Here is a 27,851-nt window from a genome sequence, read left to right as displayed (position 1 = left end):
CTCCTATTTATAGCCAAAAGTTATTACTTTTTTTTACTTATTATATTATATTTTAGATATTTTATCTTGAGAAGGTTTAGGAAAAAGATAATATTTTTTGAGGAGGTTTGTTAAATTAATTATATTTAAATGATTAGTTTCAATTTCAGTTTAGCTTAATGTATACTCTTAGTTCAAGAGCTCTAATTCGTCATTAATTGGGTGCTTAAGTTTTTAAACTATCATTAACTAAACTTAATCATGATTAGTATAATTTAATCTCGTTTAGCTAATTACTAATCTACCCATGATCTTGACTGAAAATTACAAGTTTGCTACTAACTAATGACTCGGTCTCATTGGTTTTTGGAGTATTTTAGTCTCCTAGTTTGACTACAAATTTCGTAACCATCAGACATCCATTTTCTGTTTGGTTTGAAACACGAGCAAGAGTAGGTCGTATAATTTTTTATTAGTTTCAAATGTTGATGTAATGTCTTAGCAATACTCACACAGAAACACAATAGTGTTCATGAATTTCTAGGGCTAAAACTGTGATTCATAAACTGTTTATGATGCCAAGAAGCAGTATGTCACAATTCTTATCCCCTTAAGAAAATTTTATCTTTCAAGTTCCCACTACTGTTAGGAGTTTCGTGGTGTTTCCCTTCCACCTTTACTATTAGTGTCGTTTTGTTCTCAGTAGTTCATCAACTATGCGAATTGGCAGTTTTGTATAAGTCAAATCTTCTCCAATTTTCAAATCATGATAACATGGTTGGAATTTGATACATACTTTCGTAACATTGACACATGGAAGACATTATGAACCTATAAATTCTAGGGCGGCATTGGCAATTAGTATTCCGTCTCACCAATTCTTTTGAGGATTTCAAATGGTCCAATAAATCGGGGTTCAATTTTCCCTTCTTTTTGAATCTGAAAATTCCTTTAATTGGGGACACACGTACGAATACATGGTCTCCAACTTCAAAGTTAAGAGCTCATCATCACTTATTAGCGTAACTTTTCTGATGATCTTGAGCGGCTGATAATTTATTCTGTATCATCTAGATTCGGCCTACATAATGTTATAAAACCAATGGATGTTCCATTTTTTTGTCACCAATGTCATCCCAATATATAGGTGATTGATATGGATGTCCATATAAAGCTTCAAAAGTGTCATGCCAATGCTAGAATGAGAGCGGGTCCGGGCCGGGGAAAACCTGACCCGGGCCGGACCGACTCTCGCCCCCCCTCCCTCTCCCTCTCCACTCCACTCCACTCCCGGCTCCCCGCTCTCCCTCTCCACTCCACTCCACTCCACTCCCGACTCCCTGCTCTCCCTCTCCACTCCCGACTCCCGCTCCCGCTCCCCCTCCCTCTCCCTCTCCACTCTCCCCTCCCCCTCTCCCTCTCTGCTCCCCCTCCCCCTCTCCCTCTCCCTCCCCCTCTCCCTCTCTTCTCCCGCTCCCCCTCTCCCTCTCTGCTCCTGTTTCCCCTCTCCCTCTCTGCTCCCGTTCCCCCTCTCCCTCTCCCTCTCCCTCTCCCTCTCGCCCTCTCCCCCTCCCTCTCTGCTCCCTCTCCCCCTCTCTCCCTCTCCCTCCTCCTCTGTCTCCCTCCCCCTCTCTCCCTCCCCCTTCTCCTCCATCAGACGCTCAGAGCGTGACGGGAGGGCGGGGGAAAGGGGCAGGACCCGGGCCGAGGCCCGGGCTACCGGGCCGAGCGGCCCGTCGAGCCGGATTGGGCTGGCCCTTACCCGGCCCGATGCCGAGGCCTAGACCCAAATGGTGTCATGTTGTTTTTGAGTCCTTGGGAATCAAGTCCATAGCTATATCCTCCCATTTTCATAGAGGAATCTCAATTGGTTGTAGTAATCCTCCATGCTTTTGGTGTTTTGCTTTAACTTGCTAACAAATAAGACATCTTTCCACATGTTTGGAAATATCAGATTTCATTCCTGGCCACCAATTCTCTTGGATGAATTCTATACTTAGAATCATGTAGTTCGTCTAAGAGTTTCTTTCTTACTTTTGTATCATTTGGTATCCATAATTGGCCTTGAAACAAAACACTGTTGTTATTGTCCAAAGAAAAATTTGATTCATCTTGTTGTCTTTCAACGTCATTTGATTGTAATTAGGATCATCCTTATGTTTTTGTTTAATCATTTCAATTAAATCACTTGGAGTCTTTTTGTGAAAATAGATAAGTAAGCGACTTGCAATCTGTAAATACTTTAAATTGTTCTCCATATAATTAGTGTCGCCATATCTTTAAAGCATGAAATATTGCACCAAGTTCCAAGTCATGGGTCGGGTAATAGTACTCATGTAGATGAAGTTGTCATCACACATAAGCTTATGACTCTCATATTTGCATCAAGGCTGTTCCATAACCATACTTAGAAGCATCAGTATAAACAACAAACCCTTCTTTTCTAGATGGGATAGCCAAAACTGCTGCTGTAGTTAGCTTCTGTTTTAAAGTTTGAAAACTTTGTTCACATTTTTCCTCTATTCAAATTTTATTCCATTCTTCAGAAGTGCAGTCATGGGTCCTGCTATTTGGGAAAATCCTTGTATAAATCTCCTATAGTAAACCAGTCAGTCTAAGAAGATTCTCACTTCAGTAACATTAGTAGGAGTCTTCCAATTCTGAACTGCCTCGATTTTGGTTGGATCCGCAACAATACCTTCACTAAAAATAATGTGCCCCAAGAAGCTTATTTTGGAATCACTTTGAGAATTTTGCATATAACTTGTCTTGTTAAAGAATACTCAACACTTTTCTTAAGTGTTCCTTGTGTACTTCTTGGGTGGATGAATAAATTAACACTCATAAACACAATAACAAACTGATTAAAAGATTACTTAAACACTATGTTCATTAAATCCATGAACACAGTCGGTGCATTAGTCAAACCAAAAGATAGAATGCAAAACTCATAATGTTCATACCATGTTCTAAAAACAATCTTAGAGATATCCTCTTCCTTAATTCTTAATTGCTGATACCCCGATCTAAGGTCAATCTTGGAGAACACACAGGCATTTTTCAGTTGATCTAACAAATCTTCAATTTTGGGAAGGGGTTACCTATTCTTAATTGTCACTTGATTTAGCATTCGGTAATCAATGCATAATCGAAATGACCCATCCTTTTTCTTAACAAATTGTGTAGGTGCATCCACCAAGGTGATACACTCAGTCTAATAAATCATTTATTGATAAGCTCTTGCAACTGCTTCTTCAATTCTTCTAGCTCAACTGATGCCATTCTCTAGGGTGCCTTTGGAATCCGAGTAGTATTGGGTACAAAATCAATAGCAGGTTCAATCTCATGCAGTGATGGTAATTTCGAGAAATCTTCTGGAAATGCATCTCCAAACTTCTGGACTATTGTGATCTGGCCTTTGGTGTTTCAGTTTTCTCCGCAGACACATGGATAAGATAGACTATGTTGTAATCCTTTTTGTTTTCTTGCATTCACAAGCTGGCTATATTTCTAATGTGCATTCATGAGTCTGTGCTTGGGATACTATAGGGTTAGAGCTATTGGCCTATATAGTAATCCTTCTTTTATGACAGTCAATGATGCATGATGCTTATTCATCAAGTCCATACCTAGGATCATGTCAAATCCTTCTAGATCAATGATTACTAGGTTTGCTGGAAGTATATTTCCTAAAATTTTCTATCCCAATATCAACCAAATACTATGTACGACAATCATGAAATCCAATAGCACTAGACACTCAAGCTCATATAGTGCTATAGTGTTGCCATTTTTAAGCATATTGACAAAGGTGGATATATAAAAAATGGGAGGCTTCATAATCAAATAAAACACATGCTAATAATGAGTCTATAAGTAGGATACTTTCAACAATATCTGGATTATGAAGGCTCTCAATCATTGTGGCATACACCTGTCTTAGTACTTTCTTGGTTGGAGGTCAATTTGCAGAATGTGGTGACTGAATAGGTCAGATTTGAGGTGGTCCTCGTGAAGGAAATCCTTGTTTCTTCTAACATTCTCAAATAAAATGTCCTTGTTCACCACAATTTAAACATGCCCTTATAAGTTTAGGACATGGCCTTTTAGGGTGTAGTCGGTGATAAGTAAGACATTCATTTGATTGGGTTTGTTTTGAGAAAAAATGTCTACGAGCTGAAGTTGGTGGAAAAGGCCTGTGTTTAGGTACAAAAGGTTTCTTATCTGGGATTTGTTATAGACTCATAAAGTTTTCTTTTCCCGCGATCTTGAATCTGACTCAGAGTCTCAACCATCTCAATCACTTTCTCAATTGTCTATGTCAAATCTTTTGTGTTTGTTCTCACCATTCTCAACTTCAAACTATCATTCAATCCCTTGATAAATTTATTTACTCTAGCCTTGTCAGTAGTGTATGTATTTAGGCAGTACTTTTCCAAATGATGGAACTCACAGATATATTCTTCAAGAGTTCTGCCACGTTGAGCTATACACAATAGATAGTTTGGGGTAACCACTGTAGTTGCTCACATTTCATTAAGCTCAACTGCATCTGACACTCGCTATCTTATGCAGGGGATGAGCTCCTCTAAGTAGTCTAGGGAAGGAGCCCTTTATACATCAATCTCTCTATTTAGAGAAGGTTCTGATTGCGCAGGTCCCCAGACGCCTCCACCACACAACCTGGCTCCTTTTATGTTTTACAGTTGGGTTTAGATCTTTACAGTTGCAACATGTTCCAATCTCAGGCTTTTCATTTCTGGCATATTGGGTCGTTCTTGAACTTTCCCCTTATACCATCAATCTAGAAATATAATATTGGCCCCAGGCCACTGCCCACATCAGAATATACTCACGCTATGAGCAAACATTGCGTAAAGTAAATAAACAACCATCATGCTCAATCAATTCAATGCATGAATATACTTTCGCGTCTATCATCACTACCTGGCTCTCATTATCAATTACGCTCATTTCAGAGCAAAAACACAATTTTATCATTAAACATCTCACTCATGAAACTCAATTACGAGCCTGTATCAATAACATAGCTCAAGTTTTCTATTTGAGTGTGGCACATATATCTAAAATCAGATACAACTAAATGACATGAATGCGTAGATGAACATGCATGCAAAGAATCAAACTGAACCCAATTTGCTTAAGCCAATCGCTTAAATTTGTGACTTAGTACAAGCCGTTGTCTCAACTTTGCTAGTCTAAGCAATCTGCAAACCATGTGATTAATCTAATTATGTATGACAATTAATGAATCGTAACTAAAACTCTGTGTGGTCAATCACCCACCTGACTTCATCTCAACCCTAGTTACAGCCAAGGTAATCTAACCAAAGCTGGGTTATAGCCAAACCAAGATTTACTAGTAATCATGGCCCATTAAACCTAGCTAGCTCCCACGGCTTAGTCTAACCCACTGTCCAGTTTCACGATACAACAAATTGATGCACTTTTTGACACAAATTTCAACACAGCCTAGACGATTACATCACGTGAACGTTGTTGGCACAGTCCCATCGTTGTTCGTATGCGCTAAAAGGAGAGGGTTCAAGGTTCCTAACGAAAATTCAGCAACATCGCATCCACCGATTTGATTTTCTGGATTCTGATAAGTCAGAATCCAAAAGAATAGCTGCAGGGCACAACCTAAAAGAAGCAATTAAAATCTTTATGGTAAAAAACTTGAGATTTTACATGGAATTAAAAAAATTGCAATAACTTTCATTATACCTAATATTTTAGTAAAATCTCTACCCCAAGTGATTACACCTAAGCCTAGGCATGGGGCCGGCCCGGCTCGATAATGAGTCGGGCCTAGGCTGGCTCGACTAGGAAAACCGGAGCCCGAGCCCAACCTGGGCCTGGCCCGATTAAATTTAAAAATAAATTATTTAATATAAAATAATATATATATATAATTAATTATAATAAAATATTATATATATATTAATAAAAATTTTAAAAAAATTATCGAGCCTGAATCGGGCTTACGGGCCCGCCCAGGCCGGCCCGATAACAAGTCAGGCCAACCCGGGTCCCTTTTTTTGATGCTCGGGGCCAGGGCCGAGTACCAGGTACCCGGCGGCGGCCCGACTCTGTGGCCTGTGCCCAGCCTTATTTACAATGTGCAAGATGAAGGATTTGACAAAGTTTTGTTGCCAACAGTCACTTTTTCTCTCCTCAATTTTTCTCTCTCTACCCTTTTTTTTCTCTCCTCTCTCTCTTCTTTCTCCTCTTCTCCCTCTACTCTCTTTTTCTCCTCTCCTACCGCTTTCTCTTCTTCTCTCTCTTCTTCCTCTCCTCCTTTCCCCTTTCCTCTCTTCTCTCTCTTCTTCTTCTCCCTTACATTGCATTCCAAAGGGGGTGGCAACCTTTATTTATAGCCAAAAGTTGTCATTCTTTCATCACTTATTATATTATGTCTTAGATTTTCTATCTTAAGAAGGTTTTAGAAAAAGTGATATATTTTAAAGTGATCTGTTCAATTTCTATTTAAATGATTAGTTTTCGTTTCGGTTTAACTTAGTGTCTAATCTTAACTTAAGAACTCTTAACCTATCGTTAATTGGGTGCTTAAGTTATTAAATTGTTATTAGCTAAACTTAATCATAATTAACATAATTTAATCTTGATTAGCCAATTACTAGTCTACCCACAATTTATGACCGAAAATTACAAATTTGCCACAATCAATAGCATAATACTTTGGCTTCACTTATTCTTGGACTATTTTAGTCTCTTAGTTTAATTGCGAATTTCGTAACTATCAAACATTCATTGATCTTGGACTATTTTAGTCTCTTAGTTTAATTGTGTATTTCGTAACTATCAAGCATTCATTTTCCGTCTGGTTTGAGACACGAGCAAAACGTTGTTAATTTTTATATGTATTATTAGTTCCAAATTCTGGTGTAATGTATTAGCAATACTCACATAAAAACACAGTAACGTTGAAGAACTTTTAAGGTTAAAATTGTAATTCATAAACTGTTTCTGATGCCCCAATATGTTACATAATCTCCTCGCTCCTCAAATGTGGTTTAAAGATTATTTACCGATGAACTTGATTTCAGTATTCAAAGTTGGTGTCGAGCAAAAAAATGGCACGCGTTTCTTTGTTATGAGCATTTCACATGAGCTCAAAGGAAACGGTCAAGGCTTTCAAGACAGAAACAGATAGTACCAATGTCAATGGCTTACGGAAAGAAAAAAAGGCTGTGCATACCGAACTGGATGGAAACACATTGTTGCAAGACGACTTTAACATCAAGTTAACACATAAGCTACAGCTACATGAACAAAGAAATCCACCCAAAAATGGAACCTCCAGCACATGCAACTCGCCTTTGTGACCATTTTTATTCAGCAATAGGGGTCATCAGAATTTAAAATTTTCATTCCGAAGCTTTGTTAAAAAAGAAAGATCCGACGGGAACAGCCAATCTGCATAAATCCCCTGCTAATAATTTTAGCAATTCATCCAGTTTTCAGAAAGTACTGAGTTGAAAACAATCAGCCAGTTATCAACTTCAACCTACACTGATATATAAGGTTCATATACAATAATCCGGTGTCAACAGAAAGAACGTTACCTAATAACAATGCGAAGATGATGCAAAGCGTGCTGCACTTATCATCCAATAAGGTTCCTAGACGTTATATAAAATATATAAAATTGCAGTGTATTTGGCTAAGGAAAAGCATCCATTTGTTTGTCACTTTTGCCAGCAATAATGATGGTGAATAAGATTGATCATGATGACAACTGTAAGAAGATTAACTACAGAAGGATGATTATACCGACTTTCATTTGGTCGAATTTCACCATGTATCTAGTTGTTGTACAATGTGTGACTGACTATATTGAACTACTTTATCATTGCGTTGAAAGGGAGGAGAGAGAAAAAGGGGGGAAGCGGGGGAGGGGGAGTGTGTGTGTGTGTGTGTGTGTGTGTGTGAGAGAGAGAGAGAGAGAGAGAGAGAGTTAGGAGAGCCGAAGAGCCATCTCCTGCAGCAATGCTTTCTTTTGTGAGGCTGTGATAACACGGCTACTTTGAGCATTCTCCAGCACCTCTGCAACAATGGCAGCAGCGTGACCTAGAGGTTCTTCGGCTGCCTTTTTTAGCATAAATGCCTTCAAAATAGAATCAGACAGAAGTCAGCAGAGAGTAAAACAGGTCCACTGATATGCATAGAAAAGTACAAGCATGCCTGCAAAGAGAAGAAAGTATCCAAGATAAAGCAGACCAAGAAACATTCCAGAAATACAACCTGGCCATGATGAGTTATAGATAAAGTACATGGCTGTTGAACCCACGGTTCCCCATCTATCTGCACGGGAAAGGTTGAAAAGAGATCTATGCTAATAGACCGCCCTTGTGCCAGTCTTCGAGCTCTTGAAAGGCCAACCTGTTCCACGTACAAACACCCAGTGAATAATAAGCCCGGTTCCATTCTTTACCATTTTTAGTAAACATATACTTGAATTTGTGAAAACACCAATAGTTCAATAACTTACTGTTTCAAATTGCTAGCAAAAATCATGCATATCAATCAGAAAAATTCATGCAGCACGTGCTCTGTATTATAGGATTGGGCTTAGCACAGTATTGATAAGACATGAAGTTACTGCAAGAAAGTAGAAGCAAACATGCACTGCAAAAGGGACTATGTCGGAGAATGGTTTTGGACAAAACTGTGGTCCAAAATGCTTTACGTATCTAACCGTGAAAACAAGTGGGCAACCAGACCCGGGAACTTGATGACCTCACCAGTCAGACTAACAACTGAATGCTACAGAAATTTAGATCCTACTGCACTATTGATAGTGCAGTTCAGACTTCAGTGTACTACCACACTCAAATTCTCTTGTTGGAAATTTTGATGCCTAGGCGAAGTGCAATAGAAATTGAATCTAGACAAACACCAGCTCAATCTACTGGCAAGGCCCAAAAGAACCAATGTTCCACAGCCGGAAAAACACATGCACAAAAGCTCATGAATAGACCAGTGGGCACCTACATGGAAGACAACTTAAATAACACCAGAAATTTATCTTCAACTCACTAAAGCTTAGAAAGTAACCTCAAACAGAATCACAAATGTCTCCAATATAACCCCATTGTGAAGCAAGCTGATCATATTGGCAAAATATCCTGGCATTCTCAAAATATCACCAAAAGACAAAAATATCACAATATTATCCCCGAAATGTTCCTGATATTTTTTCCAAGCCTTCTGTCAAAGCCTTCTCGCTTCATATTTTTAAGCATTTTTTTCCATTGTGTTTATTTTACTTTTTTGAAAATGCTTTTTTCAATTTTTTCCTTACATTTTTACATAAAAGATCATAAAAATCCTATAAATATCTCATATTTTTCCCTTTTTCTTATACTTAAGTTTAAAAATTCCGAGACTTTCCTAATATTTTCCAGAGAAAATCTACAACTCAACAAAAATTTTGCTGAAAATTCGCAGAGAGTATTGGTGACTATGACCTCAACCCAGACTAAGCAACTTGGAGTAGGCTATGCAACTAACCAGCACCCAAATGCCAAAAATGTGTTCCACTAGCACTGTCTGGACTGCATTTGTCACTTTTACTGATAGATTAGCTATTAGTTTATTGTAGGAGATATTTATCATGAAACATTGAAGTGAATTTAGACCAACTCTAAACCACTGCCTGGACTCCTGACATCAGCTAAAGACTTCATAAAAGCAAGTACCTGAAGCTTCCCTAGATGCCATATTCCAGATATGCTCACAACCTCCAATATCTTGTCATGCATATATTGAGGACCGAAATTATCGTAATTCTCATCTTCATTTTGCCATAGATCAACTCCTCCCATGTAGCTTCCAATGTTAGCAACAAGAATGCCTTCTGAGTCCTGCAAAATTTATACATTTAACAAAAACCGTCTCGCTTTAGGAAACTTTTCATTTTTTAGCAAAAGTTTAACTTTCGGTATGGAATCTGGGAACCAGTCGTGTTCAAAATGAAGATGACGATATGGTCTACTGCAATGTCTTCACCATCTGGTTTAGGAAAGTGATATGACTCAGATAATGGACAAGTATGTTATGAAATTAATTTATTTAGCATTTATAGCCAGTGAAATGATTGACAGAGCACTGGATGAATCAAGACATTCACAGACTAAGTCAAACCTGGACAGAACATGGCCAAGATGTCCTAACAATTCTCTTACCTGATTGTTCCATTGATCACATTTTGGATTTTCGCCAGGCTTGATGATTATTTTTCAAATAAAATTTCAATTTCTTGTCCAAGAATCTCTATTTAATGTGACATAATTCTTTTCCTCAACAATGTGCACTAGTTAGACTCCTTTTAGAACGAGAACTGCAAGTTAATATGTATGTATTATTAATTATTTGCTAAATACAACTTTAAGTCCCACCGATTTTTAGTGAACATTCACATCTCTCTCTCTCTCTCTCTCTCTCTCTCTCTCTCACACACACACACACACATATGCACAGAACCATATCTCCATGTCATCATTCTGCCACTACGGCCAATTGTGTGTTGTCTTGTCCACATCACACATCCATGTACTGTAACATAAGTTATAATAAGGTTCCAATGGGTCAGGTCAAGTCAGAAGTTACAACTGTCAAAACCAACTTTACATACCTCAGGGACCTCAACCTCATGCCCATCAACCACCAAACGGATTTGCCATGGAAGATCCGCAAATGTCCTATCTATGATGCCTTTAGCCCCTTCTCTTGCATACAGCATTTTATTCAAGAACTGAGAATAGGGACCTGCATTAGATAAAACTCATAGGCCATAGCAATAGCAAATAGCACATAACCAAAGTATATAAGTAGAATTTTGGTCAAGTTATACGGCTGTTAATCATCAGAGAGGTCTGATCAGTTGGGTTAGAATTATTAAAAGATTAAAAACCTATTTGTACGAATACATCTCCCATAAATTTTTTAACACAAAGTAAAAGTACCTGTTGTACTGAAAGTATTAAGTGAAATCGTGTCTTAATAGCCAACGACTACTAAGGAAAAAAGGTACAAGTATCTGTCATGCTGCACGTATTAAGTAAAATCATGTCTTAGGACTCAGGCCACGACTCATCTGTATCAACTAGTGACTCAGCAGGTCAACTTAGTGACTCGAGCAGGGTTTTATTAATTATTGTTTCTGAAAGGAAAATGATATATAATTTTTCAATTAACCATAAAAAGGTTGTAAAATGACTTGGTTAACTTGTGTAAATCAGAAATAACTCAAAGTAACATCAAGTAAAACCATGAATAAGTTACATTTATTCATGTACTAAGAAACCAGACCATTATGCTATACTTATAATTGGATATTCAACATAACATCATGTATCAGCATAGCAATGAAAATCAACAGCTCGACAAAAACAAGCACCAATTTAAAAATAACATCTATCCCCAAATATTACTCAAGCCAAACAAGTTTTGGATGAGTCAAACGAGTTGACATGGCAAGTTAAACAAGTTTTATGCAAGCCAGATGAGTTTTGAGCAAGTTTTCCCGAGTTTTGGTAAAACTGATTCCCTATTGAGTTCACCAGATAGGGGGAAATTCAATCCAACAAGTTGACTTAGCAAGTTTTTAAGGATTGATGTAAAATGACAGAAGCAACATCATAGTGCACCACAGGACAAACATCTTAAAAGAAAATTGACTTTGTTGAGATGGCAATTTTGGCTTCTTCCATTCCATCAAGTGGCACTGGAAGGAAGCTCTTTTCCACTCTGAATCCTTATAAAGCAATCAAAAAGATTCTGAAGCAGATCGAATACATCTCATTTTGCACCTTCTGATGGTTTTATAGGTATGAAGCTCACACAGCTAAACAGAAAATTTTGGTGCAGTTTACGTGCTAGTGTCCTTTGCACTACTAGAATTGCATATGATCTTATGAAATCACTATTTTCTTTTGAACCTTTCCATCAAATTTGTCTATAGGTATTTACCATTTGCCATAATGAGCAACTTTTTCATGAGCAAATGTAACATTGGTGAGCTTCCCCAGCTGAAGAATGATACTGAAAAATTGCCTATTTTCCTTCTCTAGCTTAGTTGACTTCTAGCAGGCACCAAAATTAGCAAAGGTTTCTTTCACTTAGTATGTAGCTTTCATGCTAAGCATTGGAAATTACAGGGGTGGAATTCAGAGAAGCCAATATGCAATTTTTTTCAAGCTACGTGCCGGCCTTCCTTCCCATGGCAGCATTGCCTGAAAGCAGATGACAAGCCACATGTCAATCAAACAGTCCATTACCAGTGAAGCTGGTGACCAGTGAGGCTAGTCAAAATAGAGATGACCTGGCCCTCTGAGCCAGACCTGCCCTGTTTCTTTCAAATTCCAGGCTCAGAAAAAGTAGGACCCTAGACTAGGCTACCGATGGGCTAAATCTGGCTGGGCCTGTCCCATCAACTGATCTAACTCAGGTGGAGTGGTTCCACAGACTCGGAGGCAAAAAATAAAGCCAAGATAACCTTTTTTTCTCAACCTTGTTCAGATTGTCATCATCTCCTCCTTGCCCCTCCCATCCGTCATGGTTATTAACTTATTATGTGCCAGCACCATTTTCCTCTTTCCATTTATTGATTCCAACCAGAAACAAACGGGACATAAAGTCTCTTTCCATCTCTCCAACTAACTCCAATCCAATCATTACCTGGACAGAAAATTTTTGAGGAAAATTAATTGAAAGCAGGGTTAGCCCTACCTATTTCCGGCGAATGTTAAGAAAATGACGTGGTTAGGTCTCAAGAGGGGAGACATGATCATACCAACTCAATATAATGAATACTGCCTACTTTCGAAAGCAGTTCACCAGTTTTAATAGTTGAGAAAAGCAGCAGTCAGGGATTTGTATGCCTCTAACTTGGTTAACTAAGTACTTCTGCAGCTCCTGTAGTGCCCAGTACCTCTTCCACAACTATGAATTTTCACTGAGAAGGCTTTCAAAAAGTTGAACCAGTATAGTTATCCCCACCCTGAACCATGGCGCCATGCCCAAATGAGTAAAAAGAGAAAAAAAAAAATTGTTATAAGCATGCAGAGAGACAGAGTGTGTGAATGAGTTTAAACTATAAGGCAAGGTAATCAACAAGAAGACCAAATCTGCACAAAATGCAAGCTAATAAGTAATGGAAAAAGAAGCCTTGCATAAAAAGCAATCTGATAAATACGCACATGGCCATTTGCCATGCACAAACACAGGCATACACTTATTACTCAGTAAAGGAAGAGGAACAGAGAGAGAGAGAGAGTTACTTTAAAGTTTTAAACTACAAGGCAAGATAATAAAAAGCTGCATAAAATGCAAGCTAATAAGCAAGAGAAAAAGAATACTTGCATAAAATGAAATTTGATAAACATACACATGGCCATGCACAAACATGTTACAAACACACACACACACAGAGAAAGAGAGAGAGAGAGAGAGAGAGAGAGAGAAGGTCATTTAATTGCACTCACTTTCTTTGTCTGTCCACAAACTCAAAGATGAAGTGATAAAAAAGAAAAGAAAGAGATCGGGCAAAAAATGCAAGCTAATAAGTGAAAGAGGAAAGGAGATTTAAATAAACCACAAACCAATAAGGAAAAGGACATGGAGTTCTTACCTGGTTATAGAACTTCTCTGGATTTTCCTCTCGCAGGTTATGAATTTCAAGTGCAACTTTAGCATCACATCCAATTCCTTATAAAAAAGATCCAAAAAGGTTACCAGCTATTACTTCATATCAATGGAACCTAATGGTAGTCATCAGTCCACTCACCAAGATAATTGTTCATATATTTAGTAGTTTGACTCACATCAAGCTTTTCCTTCTGGGGTCTAAAGGCAACCTTCCAGCGATCAAGCATGGTAACTGCTGCATATTCTATATGATGCAACAATGTTGCCAACCCACCCTGTCTCTCTATTGAACCAAGACCACCACCCCAGGATAAGACTCTAGCAAGATCATTGCCAGTCCCTGCAGGAAGAATTGCGACTGGAGGAGGTGACTCATAGTTTTGCTTATCAATTGCATCAAGAACCCAACCAACTGTTCCATCACCGCCACAAACAAGAATTCTAAAATGTGATACTCCTCTAAACAAGTTAAGGCCAGCTTCTGGCCCCTGTAAAGAGCTCAGCTCAATGACCTGAGAAGGAAAACTCGCAATTGTTATTTAGGACATCATGTAGTTCCATACAGAAGTTGTCATAAGAAAATGACAACATTATTCATGTCAGAGAAAAATGGTGACAAAATCCAATTCCACATCTGGAAGCCGGATATCACATGCAGATAGAAAGAGAGAAGAAAACACAGTAAAACACTGTCGTTTGGAGATAAAATGTGCAGCATAACAGCTAAGAGAACATGAGTTATTTCTATGGGCTTGTTTATTTATTAATTCTGAACTACTTGGAGTATAAGGTTCTTGTGCTTTTTGTATAATTTGTGCACCTCCTTTGCTTGAGAAACTAAAAAGTTTACATATTTCCCATGGCAGTTCTTCACACATGCAAATGCTAGTGAGTAGAAGTGCAGAATTGTAGGTCTGACTGTAGTTACAGAATAGGATCACCTACCTCTTTTGAGTTTGTGCATGCAAGTCCAGGATTCAAGAAGAGTTTTGAGAGGATCAGACATAAAGAAGTTTAGTTTCTAGAAAAGCAGTATATCTTGTTGGGAAACACAATTGCTACAACAAAAGGCTGAAGACTACTAGATGAATGAACCGATAACTTGTTAGTGGCTTGCAACCAAAAACTTGTCACGTAATGCCATCAGTTCATTTTCCAAACAACAAGGTGGGGGGAAGGGAGAGAGAGAGAGAGAGAGAGAGAGAGAGAGAGAGAGAGAATTTGAATATTAATTAGAGAAAATTAAAGTGATCTATATTTAGTAATTTCATCTCTCCCTAAACACTTCTCTTTGGCACCTAATTCATCACCTTGTTGTTTGGAATTAATGGACAACAAAAATGAACAAGGTAAGAATAAAAAAAGAACAGAAACTAGTGCTTAATTACTAGCATTTAAAAATGTAAGAAAGCATTAACAATTCATAAGGTCACATCAAGGAATCTCTGCACAGCTGTTCATCACAATCACCATAATAGTGAAGGCGAAGCACTACAAAGTTGGTGGAACTAACACAAGGTTTGGAAGCATTCTGCATCACAGCAGCCTCATGTTTCCTAAAAGGTACACCATAGAGAGTCAACTCTATTAGACTAACAATTATGGTAAACCAACAATAATCAAACAAAATAAACAGCTAACAACACACTATCAGCCATCTCATAAATGTGTAGCGAACCTTAACTGAATACATCAAACTTCAAAACATAGAAAAGGAAAAGGGTTCCTTTCACCACATATAAGGTTGTCCTGCAATAACAACTCACAGGCCCTTAAGAGTCTTTGCAGCTTGACCAAAAGACAGAAAATAACTTCAAATTTGACAAATAAGCAGAACATTTTAAGAAAAGAAAAATGATCATTATTAATCTCAAAAACATTTCAGGCTGAATTAAATAGAAGAAAGTTTACGCCTGCACCTAATTGCTTGGATTGTGGAATAGAACTGCAAAATCAAGTTGAAAAGTAACAGAAAAGCACAAGAAGAAAAACCAAAAGGACAAGAATAGTTCAGTTTATCATTGCTTATCTACCACATCAAAAGAACATATGAGATATCTTTTTCTTCACAGTTTATTAAGTCATTAACCTGTACAGGATTCAAAAGAATGTTTAAACGCTGTCTGAGGGTATCACCACGTTGAGCACCACTCTTCTTGTTGATGAAAACTAAAAGTGGTCTTGCATCAGGAGGCAAGTCAACAATTTCATATTTGCGGTCAATTCCCGTAGAATGAGAAGCATCATTTCGTCCAAACGAGCCACTTCCTTGTAGCTTTGGCTTTCTATCAATTTTTTCATCAACCAAACCATTTACTTTCAAGTTTCCACCATTACACCCTTCATTATCCAAAAAAGATCTTTTTGTTGTTCGGTTTGCTTCTGACGAACTGGTATCTGTGGATAAATCAGTGGTATTAGAGCTTGTAATGGTATCAACAGATATTTCGCCACTATTTTTGTATCGTTTGTTCTGACTTCTAAATACAGAAGACGCCAGTTCATTTGCACCATGAGTTATTGAACTTAGAAAACTAGCTGGGCCTGTTTTATTGCTCAAAGGCTTCACATAAAGTGGAGACATAATCAATCTCCTAAATGACCCCAGATCACAAATTTCACCCATCTCATTCGTCAGGTTTGTGTGGCATTCTATATGCACCAATCTCTGACACCACAAGCAACTCCAGATTGGGGATCCACCAAGAAAAGACCCGCTACAAGGTTCTTCACAATAGCAACAGCAGGGAATCTCATCAGGGATGTCGGTCATTTCTGACCACCGGATCGCCCATTGGTGCATTACCTGCTTCGCGCCTATCATGGAGACACATTTGCAGTCCTTGTGTGCTTTGTGGGAGCAGGTTGTATGTGCTGCCGCACCACAAACATCACAAATATGAATCACAGATTCTGACGATATAACAGGACCGAGAGCCTGTGGAGGAGAAATTGTCTTCAAGCAGACGCAACAATTAAAATTTTTACCACGGCTTACTGGCTCCGGATTCCATATATGACTAACAGCAGGGATCTTATTTTTCACTTTTTTGTTCTTCTTAGTCCTAGCAACAGCCTTCATCCAGTTTAAACTAATATTTTTCCGCCATTGAAAGATTGTGTAAACTAAGGTGATTGCACCAACCATCGCAACAGCAAAGAAAGCAAAGACTAAAAGCTGAGGCTCCGTCATATTCAGATCACCACCACGCCACCTACCAAGCAGCCAAGAGGAATTCCTCTTTAAACCTTCCATGATTTGCATAAAATTCAGGAAAATGCAATCCCACTTTGCTATCTGCAAAGACTGCAAGTTGATCTAAGCCTAGTTTTAACACTGACCACTAGTGCATTCAAACGGATAGCCATCGGTTCCGTAACTTGATAACCTGCCCATTTTAAACCACGACGCTTCAGATTCTTCGCAGACAGCCAAACCCCATCGACTGAAAGCAACGGAATTACAAAGATCATATTTCCATATTAACCCAGAGCAGTCCGTAAAATCCTTGACATTTTACACCTTCCACAGTTTGAATCAAGAGATCTCCGTCTTGTATGCCATGAGCAAGCTTCAATTCCCTACGAACGATCAGCTTTCGCACAGGGCAATGATAAGACAAGGCTGTTCATCGTGCTCGCATGACGCATGAGAAGATCTGGTACCAGGATGCACTTTGCGAATCAGGTCAATAAACATCTTCAAAACAGAAAATATATGCACCAACATCAAAATAAAGTTTACTCTGCGCAACTCTAGCTCGAACGTCAACAAGCAAAGCACTTTGTTCTCAAAAAACGAATAGTGTTGAAGTGATTGATTAGACAGACATGACCTCCATTTCAACAAAACCAGCTGACTCTTTCGCTGAAAAGAAAGCCAGAAGAAAGGAATCAGGTGCAGATACCAAAACAGGATTAAAACGCGAAACAGGTAACTCGATCATGCCATGACAAATGCAGTCAAGTTTCAAGGAATACGTAACGCAGATTCGTACCGCATCATATTCGGGCAAAAGGGGGTGGCGAACAGGTTTTACTTTTCGCGCACTAGGTGAGGATGGCAAGGAAGGGCGACCCGCTGCCTGAGGGATCTTCCTTCTGATCACTGGCGAATGAAAAGAAATCGTCAGAGACACACAGAGAGAGAGAGAGAGAGAGATTGCTTCCGGGAAGGACAGCGGAGAGAACGGCCTGACAGAAAAATGCAGACAGAGAGAGGAATAAGTTTTCAGATGGAAACCATTTTTGACGGTGGGAGGCAGCGAGAGAGAGAGAGAGAGAGAGAGAGAGAAAAAGGTGTCAACCGTCGTACGGGACCCGGTTCAGAGTCCCCACCACGCTGCTTTCTTTCCCTTCAACTCACGTCACATGGGCAAGTCCTTTTTCTGATGACACGAATAGGTAGTCCTTCCCAGGTGTTTTCTCCATTTATATTCTTCGTCTCGAAGCAACTGCAAAAAGGGACACCCTTCTGAACTCCTCTAGAATTTATTTTGTTGGAAAATATTCGTTTAGTTTCTCTTTCTTGAGTTTGCAATTTTTTTTATTTATCCTGTTTGAATGTATAGAATAATGGAAACCTAGAAAAAATAATTTATTGTGTACTTTCATGTAAATATGTGAAAAGTGAAGGCAAGCATCTCTTACTTTATCTTTTCAAGTGTTATATTATATTCTTTCTCGAACTTTTCATGGATCATATTTGTAGGCACTATTTCTTTCTTTCTAGCTTAAGATAGTTAACATGGCATATTAGGTTTTTGCATTGTTTTATTACTTTAAGATTTATTAGTGCATAGTTTAGGGCTAACCTCAATTCTAGGGTTGTCTCTTGTTTCTCTTGTTATTTTCGAGATTGTTGCAAAACGGAGAGGCTACAAAAGAAGAAAAAAATTAGCTATTCGTACAGCCACAACAAGAAGATAGTTTTCTAGAGTTTTGTATTAGATTTTTGCTTCTGTTGTATTTTTCTTTCATTGAAACTCGTTGTAGAGTTAGTTTTTATTCGGGTAATAAAGGTGATCCTTTTTAGTTCTTCCTTAGTTTCTATCCCCCGCGTTCGACCTGGACTAATTACTTTGTGGACGCTAGGTTTATAAATTTTATTATTTGGTGCATGAACTCCCTCTATTTCCATTGGAAAAATAACCATTAATATTTGTTTTTAATGCTTACAATAGAAAAGCCAATGACAAAATATGGTATTCTAGGTTTTTTATTAATTGCAAGTTGGCTCCCTCAAAGTGGAAGTGGCTCCAACTTTGTTGCTACTGTAGGATCTTCAACAAGCAACATATTTAGGCTACGTGTGATAGTCTTGGACCTTAGATCAGAAGCTACGAAAACTTTTAAAACCATGAATCAATAGTTAGAGCCCTCACCCTCTTGGATCACAAATTCGTGGTTTTTACAAGGTAACATATATTTGAGATCCTCAACTGAGAAATCTACTATTTGTTTAAGTTGTTGATTTAATCTAATGCGGCCCTTGCATCTCAAATATGGGGCTATTAAACATAGCTTTAGAAAATCAAATATCCGATGCAGAACTGGGCATATTACAAAAATAAAGCAAATTTAAATGCAGTTATATGTGGACTTTGTCATCTTACATTTATGGAGCATATTACAAAATTAATCAATATTTACTGGGAATCACGAGAAGTTGTGAAAAAATATAAAAAAAACAGCAATGTATTGGTAATAACCGCCAATTCGTAGTATTTGGAATCATTTCCAAAAGAATAGAGAAGAAATTATTCACTCTTGTTCATACAGCTCAAGGCTAGGCACAAATAAGAACATACAAGGATGAGTATTCAATTTAGTAAAAGAAGAACCTCCTCTGATCGACAACAACATCCAATACCATTGCCTTTAAGCCTACTCCACCGACAAGCCACTTGAATGCTCCTTTTTTCATTTCCCTCTCTCTCTTCTCCTCTCTTCTCTATTATCGTCAACCCCACCCCCCACACCACACCCACCTTTGCTACGCTTCCCCTCTTACCTAGTAACTACTCCCCCGCTTCCCTCTTCCCCCTTTACTCATGTAATGCCTACTGTTAATTGACAAGAGAAGCTAATTGCAGTTGTAAGTATGCCAATACATAATAAGATTACATACATGTACAGATGTATCTATAGCTGTTTTCCGCAAGATGGATTTATATGATGATTTACCTATTGTCGCTGGATATTTTATCATCATGTACATTAGTGGATTTGAGTTATGATTTACCTATCTTAACTTTGATTGCAAGTATGATTATTATAAACTCCTAAACCAAGATAGTCATTGTATTAAGAACGTTTCAAGTTATCATTCTAGTGTCTCTTTTAGGTGTCCACGACTAAAGGGGAGTGGTGATGTGGATGCTGCATTGTCGTTATAGTCTGATGATACTCAAGTCAGTCTCAATGTTTCAGGAGTTGGATGTTGGAAACCCTTTATTTCTTTGTTTGCTTTTCGTATGTTGCATTGAACTTATTAACTAGATGTAGTTTATGGTGTGGTTGTGGTTGGTATATGTGATGACTTTTGAATGTTTTAAGGGCTTAAAGGTCGACGTATATTTTCACATATTGTGTTTTGTTGAAAAAAATTTGCCTTAAATATGTATGGTCGTTATAGTGAAATAAGGAATTTATAACTGGTACTTGGTTTTACAGAGTATTACTTTGAATTATAAAAAATATTTGATTTATATATTGAACAGAAATTTGAACATTATTGTGAAATTGTATTTATATTCAAAACCTTATCACATCTCACGTGATAAATGTAGTCAGATGTATCCAAAACGAGTTTTCACTTATCCACAGTAAGAACAAGAATCAAAATGTCAAGTGTGGTGCACAATTAATGCTCCACCAATTGCCTAATTTGAGGAACTGAGCAATTGTTCTCCCCATAAACATCTGATGTGAAGAAGTTCAGGGCAGCCATCGATGGGTTCTTTTTCTATCCTTGAAGAACACGTCTAAAAATGGAAAGGAGCTTCCCTTGGTCATTGAAAAGAATTTCCTTATAAATCCCTTTGGCGAACCGACGCAGCTTAGTTGCATGTAGTGCGCTTCCATCAACAAGGAGTCGGAGAAAACCAAACAATATTGCACAGAAACCTAGAGATAAGGAAAATGTTAAATGAACCAGGTAGCCATTAGCACGTAATGTCCAAGAGAGGTCCCATGCATTAAGTGCATCTAGTATATCTGATACAACCACTGCACCCATGATTCGTCAAAGTGCTTAGTAGGATGTCGCTAATGTCCAATGAACATTGACTATAGCAATGTTGAGAATGTTATCCATATAGTCATAGACTCCAAGAATAAATATGGTGCCTTTGAAGAGGCACCAAGCAAGGAAACACCATCAACTAACTATATAGGACGGAAGTGAAAGGACAAGGGTTGGGGTATGGAGGGAAAAGTGGAGAGGGCTTCACTAGGTAGAAAAGGTTGCTGAACCGAGAGAGAGAGAGAGATGCATATATGCATATTTAAAATGAAAAAATCAAGGTTAATCTCAGCTTAATTAAATTATTGAAAGTTAGCTAAATTGTTACATATTAACTAACCTTAAGCAACACATAATAATGCATCTACCACAATATGACCCTTAAATTGGAAGCTGTAATCCCATATGATAGGGAAAGAACAATAAGTCTGTAAATAGTATATGATTGATTACCATCTGAATGCACTATTGAGTATAAGGCTTCATATCACGAGGTGTAAGAGTCAATCTTAGCATTGGGCCAAAGAGGATGTCACGACCCAAGTTTTTGACACAATTTTTTTTTTATTAGCAGAAGTGACCATTGAGTCATACAATGCTAGAGTGATGACCAAAACAAAACAAAGTAAAAAACCAACAAAACACTATTTGAAGTGACATCCTTTGGAATCTGTGATACTCATACTCAAACAAGGAAAATCCACAAAGCCCATACTCAATGCAATGCCTAAGTTGCCAATGCTAGTCTATCAGAAGAACTGGAGAAGTCAATCATACAACCCCCGATCTATCAAGAACGACCTGTAGGGACAAAAAGGATAGTCATATTACTCTAGGTATGATAATATCTGACCACGAGTGAAGCATGGTTCAACAAAATAAATATACTATTAGATCAAAACCAATCACTAGAAAGACTCATGATTACCACCCGTGAGCCATAGGCATCACGCCATACCATGGGATCACAACTTCCTAACATAAAGGAAATGATAAAACCGGTTCTAGTTTATAAAGGTACACTGACAGTCCATTGACTAGCAAACACAGTTGTCGTGACAAGCGTGAGCAAAAACCCCATGGACACAATACACAAGCAAAACAAACATATTTTCAACAGACAATCCAAATAGATCGATAGTAACATGTGTGAAGTATCCTCAGATATCCTACACTACTGCAGCAGCAGGAACCTCCAACTACTTAACAGTAGCCCAAGTGGTAGACCAGACCCTCTAGGCACCTAGGTTGAAGGACCAGGAGATGCATCACTCTTCAACAAAAACAAAAATAGAAGCTCGGGCCCTTGTGCTGCCAGGTACCCTGTGGGCAATTGAGTGCAAATGGAGGAAGGAGTGGCCAAAGTGTGTTCGTGCCACAACAAACCTCCTGGGGCAACACCAAACATAGACCTAGTGTGCACTCCCATGTCTCATTGCATTAGACATAGTCGGTGTTCTTGTAGGCACTTACTATTAGGACTTGGGCTTGTGAAACACTTTCTAATATTCTTCCACAGAATGCTGACCTTTGGCCCAATTTCCAACATTAAACCAATATAGCCGACTACCTTTTCCCATGTGTTAAACAACAACATCATGGAATACCATATACCGAAATATGGAGGATCATAAATTTCCTAGTAAGGCTTTCTCTAAGCATATAAAGTGCAAATATTTGTATTGATGCTTATATCCAAAGGCAAATAGATCTCCCTTAAAACAGGTCAAATTGTCAATGAAACTTCAACTCAAAACCTTACTTCGGTTTGACAATGAGATAGCTACTGTTCATATGCATATATAGAAAGTCCCTAAGTAGTGACTCTACAATTTTGCGACACTAAAGGACACCAAATGATGGCAGTTGGATTGGATGCCATCAGACAACCATCATTAATTGTTTTAAAAAAATCCCAACCTACCTTTCGCTCTCACCTTTCCCCTCTCGCCGGTGCTCTGCCTCCTGCCTCCCTTTCCCTTTCCCTTTCCCTCCCCCTCTTGCCCTCACCCCTTGCCCTCTATGTCCCTCTCACCTTCCCATCTGCACTCCCTCTCACCTCCCCATCTGCACTCCCTCTTGCCATGTTTTGTTGTCAGCTAAACTGAAGCCTCCTTCTGCATCAGCTGGCCCATTCACAGGTATCTCCCCCTTTTTACACCCATTCCATTCCACCTGTAATTGGTTTATTGCATTTTCCCCTACATGATTCTCGTTTTTCTTGTTCATTTATGTGGAGTTCTTAAACTTCATACTCAAACTGTATAGTTTTTCATTTATATTTTTATTATCTACACCAATACTTTTATTGTGTTAGCAGCATGGAAGGTATCATGGACATAATTGATGTGCGCTTCATTGAAAAAAGAAAACGAATCCAAGTTTTTGCTAAATTTCCAAGTTAGATTATGTTGAATGCACTTAAAAACAATTTTTAATAGCCTTTGCTGATGCATGAGTCTTCAAAAGCAATTGACGCCTAGAAAGAGTACTGTATCTGTAATCATAATATGAGAAAAAAATGCACATATCTGGTAGGAGGAGAACTAGAAGGAAAGACAAAAAAAAAAGATATAAGTGACAGTTCTGACACTCCAAGTTCAATTAGCATATTTTCTATTTTAGGATTTTGTTTATAGTTTTATCCATATAAAAGAACATATATTTGTTTCAAAAAGTTATATATAATTCCTAATGTTATTTTATAATGTGATACCTACCATTAGATTGACCATTCTGAGTTATAAACTCGTCTCTAACTCTAGGAGAACTGCAACACATTCATTACTCGATCTCTATCCAGGTAGAGGAAACAAGAATTCAAATTACAAAAGGATCAAACTCTCAAGTATATAGAAATAAGAAATAGAAAAAGTATAACACACTCTACTCAAAGATCCATCTGAAGATTATTGATTACTTAAATAGATGTCTAGAAGTGAAAAGAGTGCATAGAACCACCACTTGTGAATCTCATGTTATGAGTAATTGTTACTGAAAATGTACCTGCGTGTAGAAAACTCATCTCTGGGGTTGAATGTTAGACATGTTTCGAAACCTGTTTCTCATCTCACAGCAAACTTCTCTTTTGTTTGTTAAGAAGTTTAAATTTCAATAAATTTTTAGTCGCTTATTTGTCATATAAATATTTAAATCATTAATATATCATGAATATTGATGAGATGATGAATGTGTTTTATTTTGTTGTAGTCTCTTATAGTTAACGATGAAGATCTGATACAAAATCCAAAAAAGGTGGAAACTGCAACACCAGCTTCCACACCTGTTTGTAGAGGTGGGCATCGGGCCGGGCCGGGCCGGCCCATTGGGCCCGGGTCCGGGCCCCACATATGAAACCCGGGCCCGAGCCCCACCCGGCCCGGCCCGGCTCGGTTATAATAAAATAATGTTTTTTAAATTATAAAATAATTGTTTAAATATAAAATATATTTGTTAGTAATAAATATATATTATTAAAATAAAAAAAATAAAAAAAGTATTTTTAATCCTTAACGGGCCGGATCGGGCTGGGCGGGCCTGGCCCGGGCCAGATTTTTCCCCGGCCCGGACCCGGTCTGATCCGGGCCGGGTCCCGGGCCCGGACCCGGTCTGATCCGGGCCGGGTCCCGGGCCCCCACCGATGGCCCGGCCCGAGGCCCAGCCCTGCCTGTTTGTGCTTGCATCATCCTTTTTGTTCTCTGATCACTTTGACCTTCAATGGTGGTTACTATCACTTACATAGGCACATGTCTAGTAAGAGTTACTGAGTGTAAAGCATGATCCTCATGTAGTTGATACTTTTATTTTTTGTACTTTTTATACACAATCTATTTCACGCCAGTACAATTCTTAATGTATATCTGGTTGTTAAACACAACAAAGAACATGGTGGATTCTAGCTACTATAATATGCATGTACATGTTATTCTAGATGGATTCTTGCGTGTAATGTGAAATCCAACTCATTTAACATATAATATGCTTGTACCATGCTACAATTGTATGGTCTTGATGTGGAAGGAATGTTTCAAATATATTTTAGAGTTGCAGTTCTGTTACTTCTAATGTTGCAAGGAAATTGAACATGTCAGGAAGGAGAAGTGAAGGCATGCCTTTGTTAAATGTGAATGAAATGATGGCAATATTGGATGGTAATGATCTTATAGAAGATGTAGAAGTTGAAGTGGATGACACAATTATTGAAGAGGAGGCAACAGATGCCACAAACAATGAAACAACAAATAAATGTTTAATTGAAGACAATACTGATTAGATAAATCTAGTTCCAAATGTTGGTAGTGAGTTTGTGCCAAAAATTAGAATGCAGTTTAATAGTTATGTTGAAGCTTATTTTTATAATTTCTATGCATGGGTGTGGTGGTTTTGATGTATGTATATGTGACTCTAAGACGAATCATGGAGGCATTGTATAGTACAAACAATTTGTTTGCAAAAAAAAAGGTTACAAGGAAGAAAAAGGAATATGCGAGCACAAGTTTCGGTTGTAAGGCATGGATGTCCATCGAAGTGGACTCTAATACAAAGAAGTGTCAAGTAAACAATATTCACAATCCACACAACCATTACTTGCTCTCTCCAGCCTAGCAAAGTTAGGGAAGTTTTTGCCCATGAAGCTGTTGGAATGAAGCATGTGTCATTTACACATGCTAATTGTATAAGCATTTTTAAAAAATTGCAAATAATTACTATAGAAAAGACACTCAAACAATGGTGAACTACTTCAAAGAAGAGGAAGATGAAAATCTAGATTTTTATTTTAACTTTCAAGTTGATGAACTAGGAGAAATATTAAATTGTTTTTGGGTAGATGCAACAGCTCGAGTGGATTATGGTTATTTTGGAGATGTAGTTTCATTTGATACCATGTACAAGCAAAACAAATATCTCATGTTTTTTGCACCTTTTACGAAATATATCATCTTGGTCAAAGTATAATTTTTTGTTGTGGATTGTTGTTTGATGAAACAAATGACACATTTGAATGGTTGTTCGAAGAATGCCTGCATTGCATGAGTGGGCAGCATCTAGTGTCCTTTTGACCAATCAAGATCTTGCAATGAGTGCTGCAATAAAAAAAGTATTTTTAAATATGTTGCGCAAAAACTATAACTATCATATATTTATGAAAGTACCAACTTATGTTGGTGATCTATACAAAAGTAATTAATAATTTAGACAGTTATGGATGTGTAGTTCTTCAAGTCAGATACAAGTGAAAAATTTGAAGTAGATGGGAGGAAATGACTTTGAAGTATTTGAAACCAGAAACCATTGATTAGGCAACAAGTTTGTGGAAACAAAGACATACAAGGGCGAAGCCATATTGTAATGACATTTATAACAGGTATGTCTATGAGACAACAAAGTAAAAGTAAGACTCACTATTTTAAGAGTTGGTTTACTCCGCGTACATCTTTGAATGAATTTGTTCATGTTGAGTACTAATGGTATACAATTTGTGGTATGGATAATGGCATTTTCTTGGTATAGTGAGTACTAATGACATCTAATTACAATTAGTCTTAACCTTTCCATAATTAGTCTTGATCTTTCCATAAATTGTCTTTTTTTTCATCAATCTCCTAAAATCCATCAAAAAGTTGAATGATTTGTCTGACCAGTGACCACATCAGTGACCATTTTTTCTATTAATGTAATAGTCAGCACTAATGGCATACAATTTATGGTATGGAGAATCACATTTTCTTGCTTTGGTGAGTACTAATGGCATCTAATTGCAATTAGTCCTCACCTTTCTATAATTGATCCTACCATCAATTGCTTTTCCTTCAAAAGTACTAATGACATACAATTTGTTGTATGATTAATGGCATATCCTTTTTTGATGGTGAGTACTAATGGTATACAATTTGTGGTATGGAGAATGACATTTTATTGGTATAGTGAGTACTAATGGCATCTAATTCTAATTAATTCTAATCTTTCTATAATTAGTCCTGACCTTTCCTTAAATTGCCTTTTCTTTCTTCCATTAATCCGTCAAACCTTGATCCCTTCTTTCAGAAAGCACTAGCAAAGTGTAGGGCTGTTTCAGACAAAATGATATTCACTACGTTATGTAATGGCTTCCTTGACGAGTTCCCTTCTTTCAGCATTCAAAGTTGCGAGTGCTTTCTGAAAGAAGGGAATGGTTGGTCATTGGAATTGTCATTGATCTTCAATGAAACACTAATGACATACAATTTGTTGTATAGTCATTAGTCATATCCTTTTTTTTATGGTGAGTACTAATGGTATACAATTTGTGGTATGGATAATGGCATTTCTTGGTATAATGAGTACTAATGGCATCTAATTGCAATTAGTTCTAACCTTTCTATAATTAGTCCTGACCTTTTCATAAATTGTCTTTTCTTTCTTCCATCAAATCCTTTCCTTTTCATTAATGATATTGAAGGTCACTTAACTGATTCAGGTTAGACAAATCGTTCAAAGTGCTGACCACTATAATAGAAAGGATCAATTGGAATTGTATGCCATTATCCATACCACAAATGCAATTGTCTTTCTCTTTGATCTTCAATGAAACATTAATGACATACAATTTGTTGTATAGTTAGTGCTAATGGCATCTAATTACAATTGCCCATCAATTGTGGTATGGATAATGACATACAATTTGTGGTATGGTTAGCACTAAGAGCATTGAATTGAAATTAGTCATGACCTTTTCACAAATTGCCTTTTCTTTCCATAACCTTTCCATTAATGGTATTGAAGGTCACTTCAGGTTAGACATATCATGAAAAGTGCTCACCCTGACCACTCTAGTGGAAAGGAAAAACAATTGATGCTAGGATCAATTATAGAAATGTTAAGACTAACTGCAATTAGATGCCATTAGTACTCACTATACCAAGAAAATGTCATTCTCCATACCACAAATTGT

At 37.7% G+C, this 27,851-nt stretch overlaps 1 protein-coding gene across 5 annotated transcripts; it reads right to left on the bottom strand.

The window, feature by feature from the left end:
• Positions 1–7,731: 7,731 nt before the first annotated feature.
• LOC116257372 (diacylglycerol kinase 1) lies at positions 7,732–18,104 on the bottom strand. Of its 5 annotated transcripts, none has more exons than XM_031634042.2 (10): positions 17,982–18,104; positions 17,673–17,782; positions 17,420–17,542; positions 15,764–17,333; positions 13,814–14,186; positions 13,658–13,734; positions 10,661–10,780; positions 9,726–9,890; positions 8,269–8,406; positions 7,732–8,131 (listed from the first exon to the last, which is right to left on the bottom strand). In XM_031634042.2, exons 4-10 carry the CDS (start codon positions 16,937–16,939, stop codon positions 7,982–7,984), a joined length of 2,199 nt encoding a protein of 732 aa, XP_031489902.1. In that variant the 5' UTR covers positions 16,940–17,333; positions 17,420–17,542; positions 17,673–17,782; positions 17,982–18,104; the 3' UTR covers positions 7,732–7,981. The 5 variants fall into 5 exon arrangements, with proteins under 5 accessions (XP_031489902.1, XP_031489904.1, XP_031489898.1 ...); XM_031634044.2 differs by lacking the exon at positions 17,982–18,104 and having other exon boundaries at positions 15,764–16,889; positions 17,017–17,333; positions 17,673–17,947; XM_031634038.2 differs by lacking the exon at positions 17,982–18,104 and having other exon boundaries at positions 17,673–17,962.
• Positions 18,105–27,851: the final 9,747 nt, after the last annotated feature.

The sequence above is a fragment of the Nymphaea colorata genome, chromosome 7 (genome assembly GCF_008831285.2).
Source record: "Nymphaea colorata isolate Beijing-Zhang1983 chromosome 7, ASM883128v2, whole genome shotgun sequence".
In the NCBI taxonomy this organism is placed as follows: Eukaryota; Viridiplantae; Streptophyta; class Magnoliopsida; order Nymphaeales; family Nymphaeaceae; genus Nymphaea; species Nymphaea colorata.
Note: the sequence above shows the minus strand (reverse complement) of the source record. Positions and strands in the feature narration are given on the sequence as shown.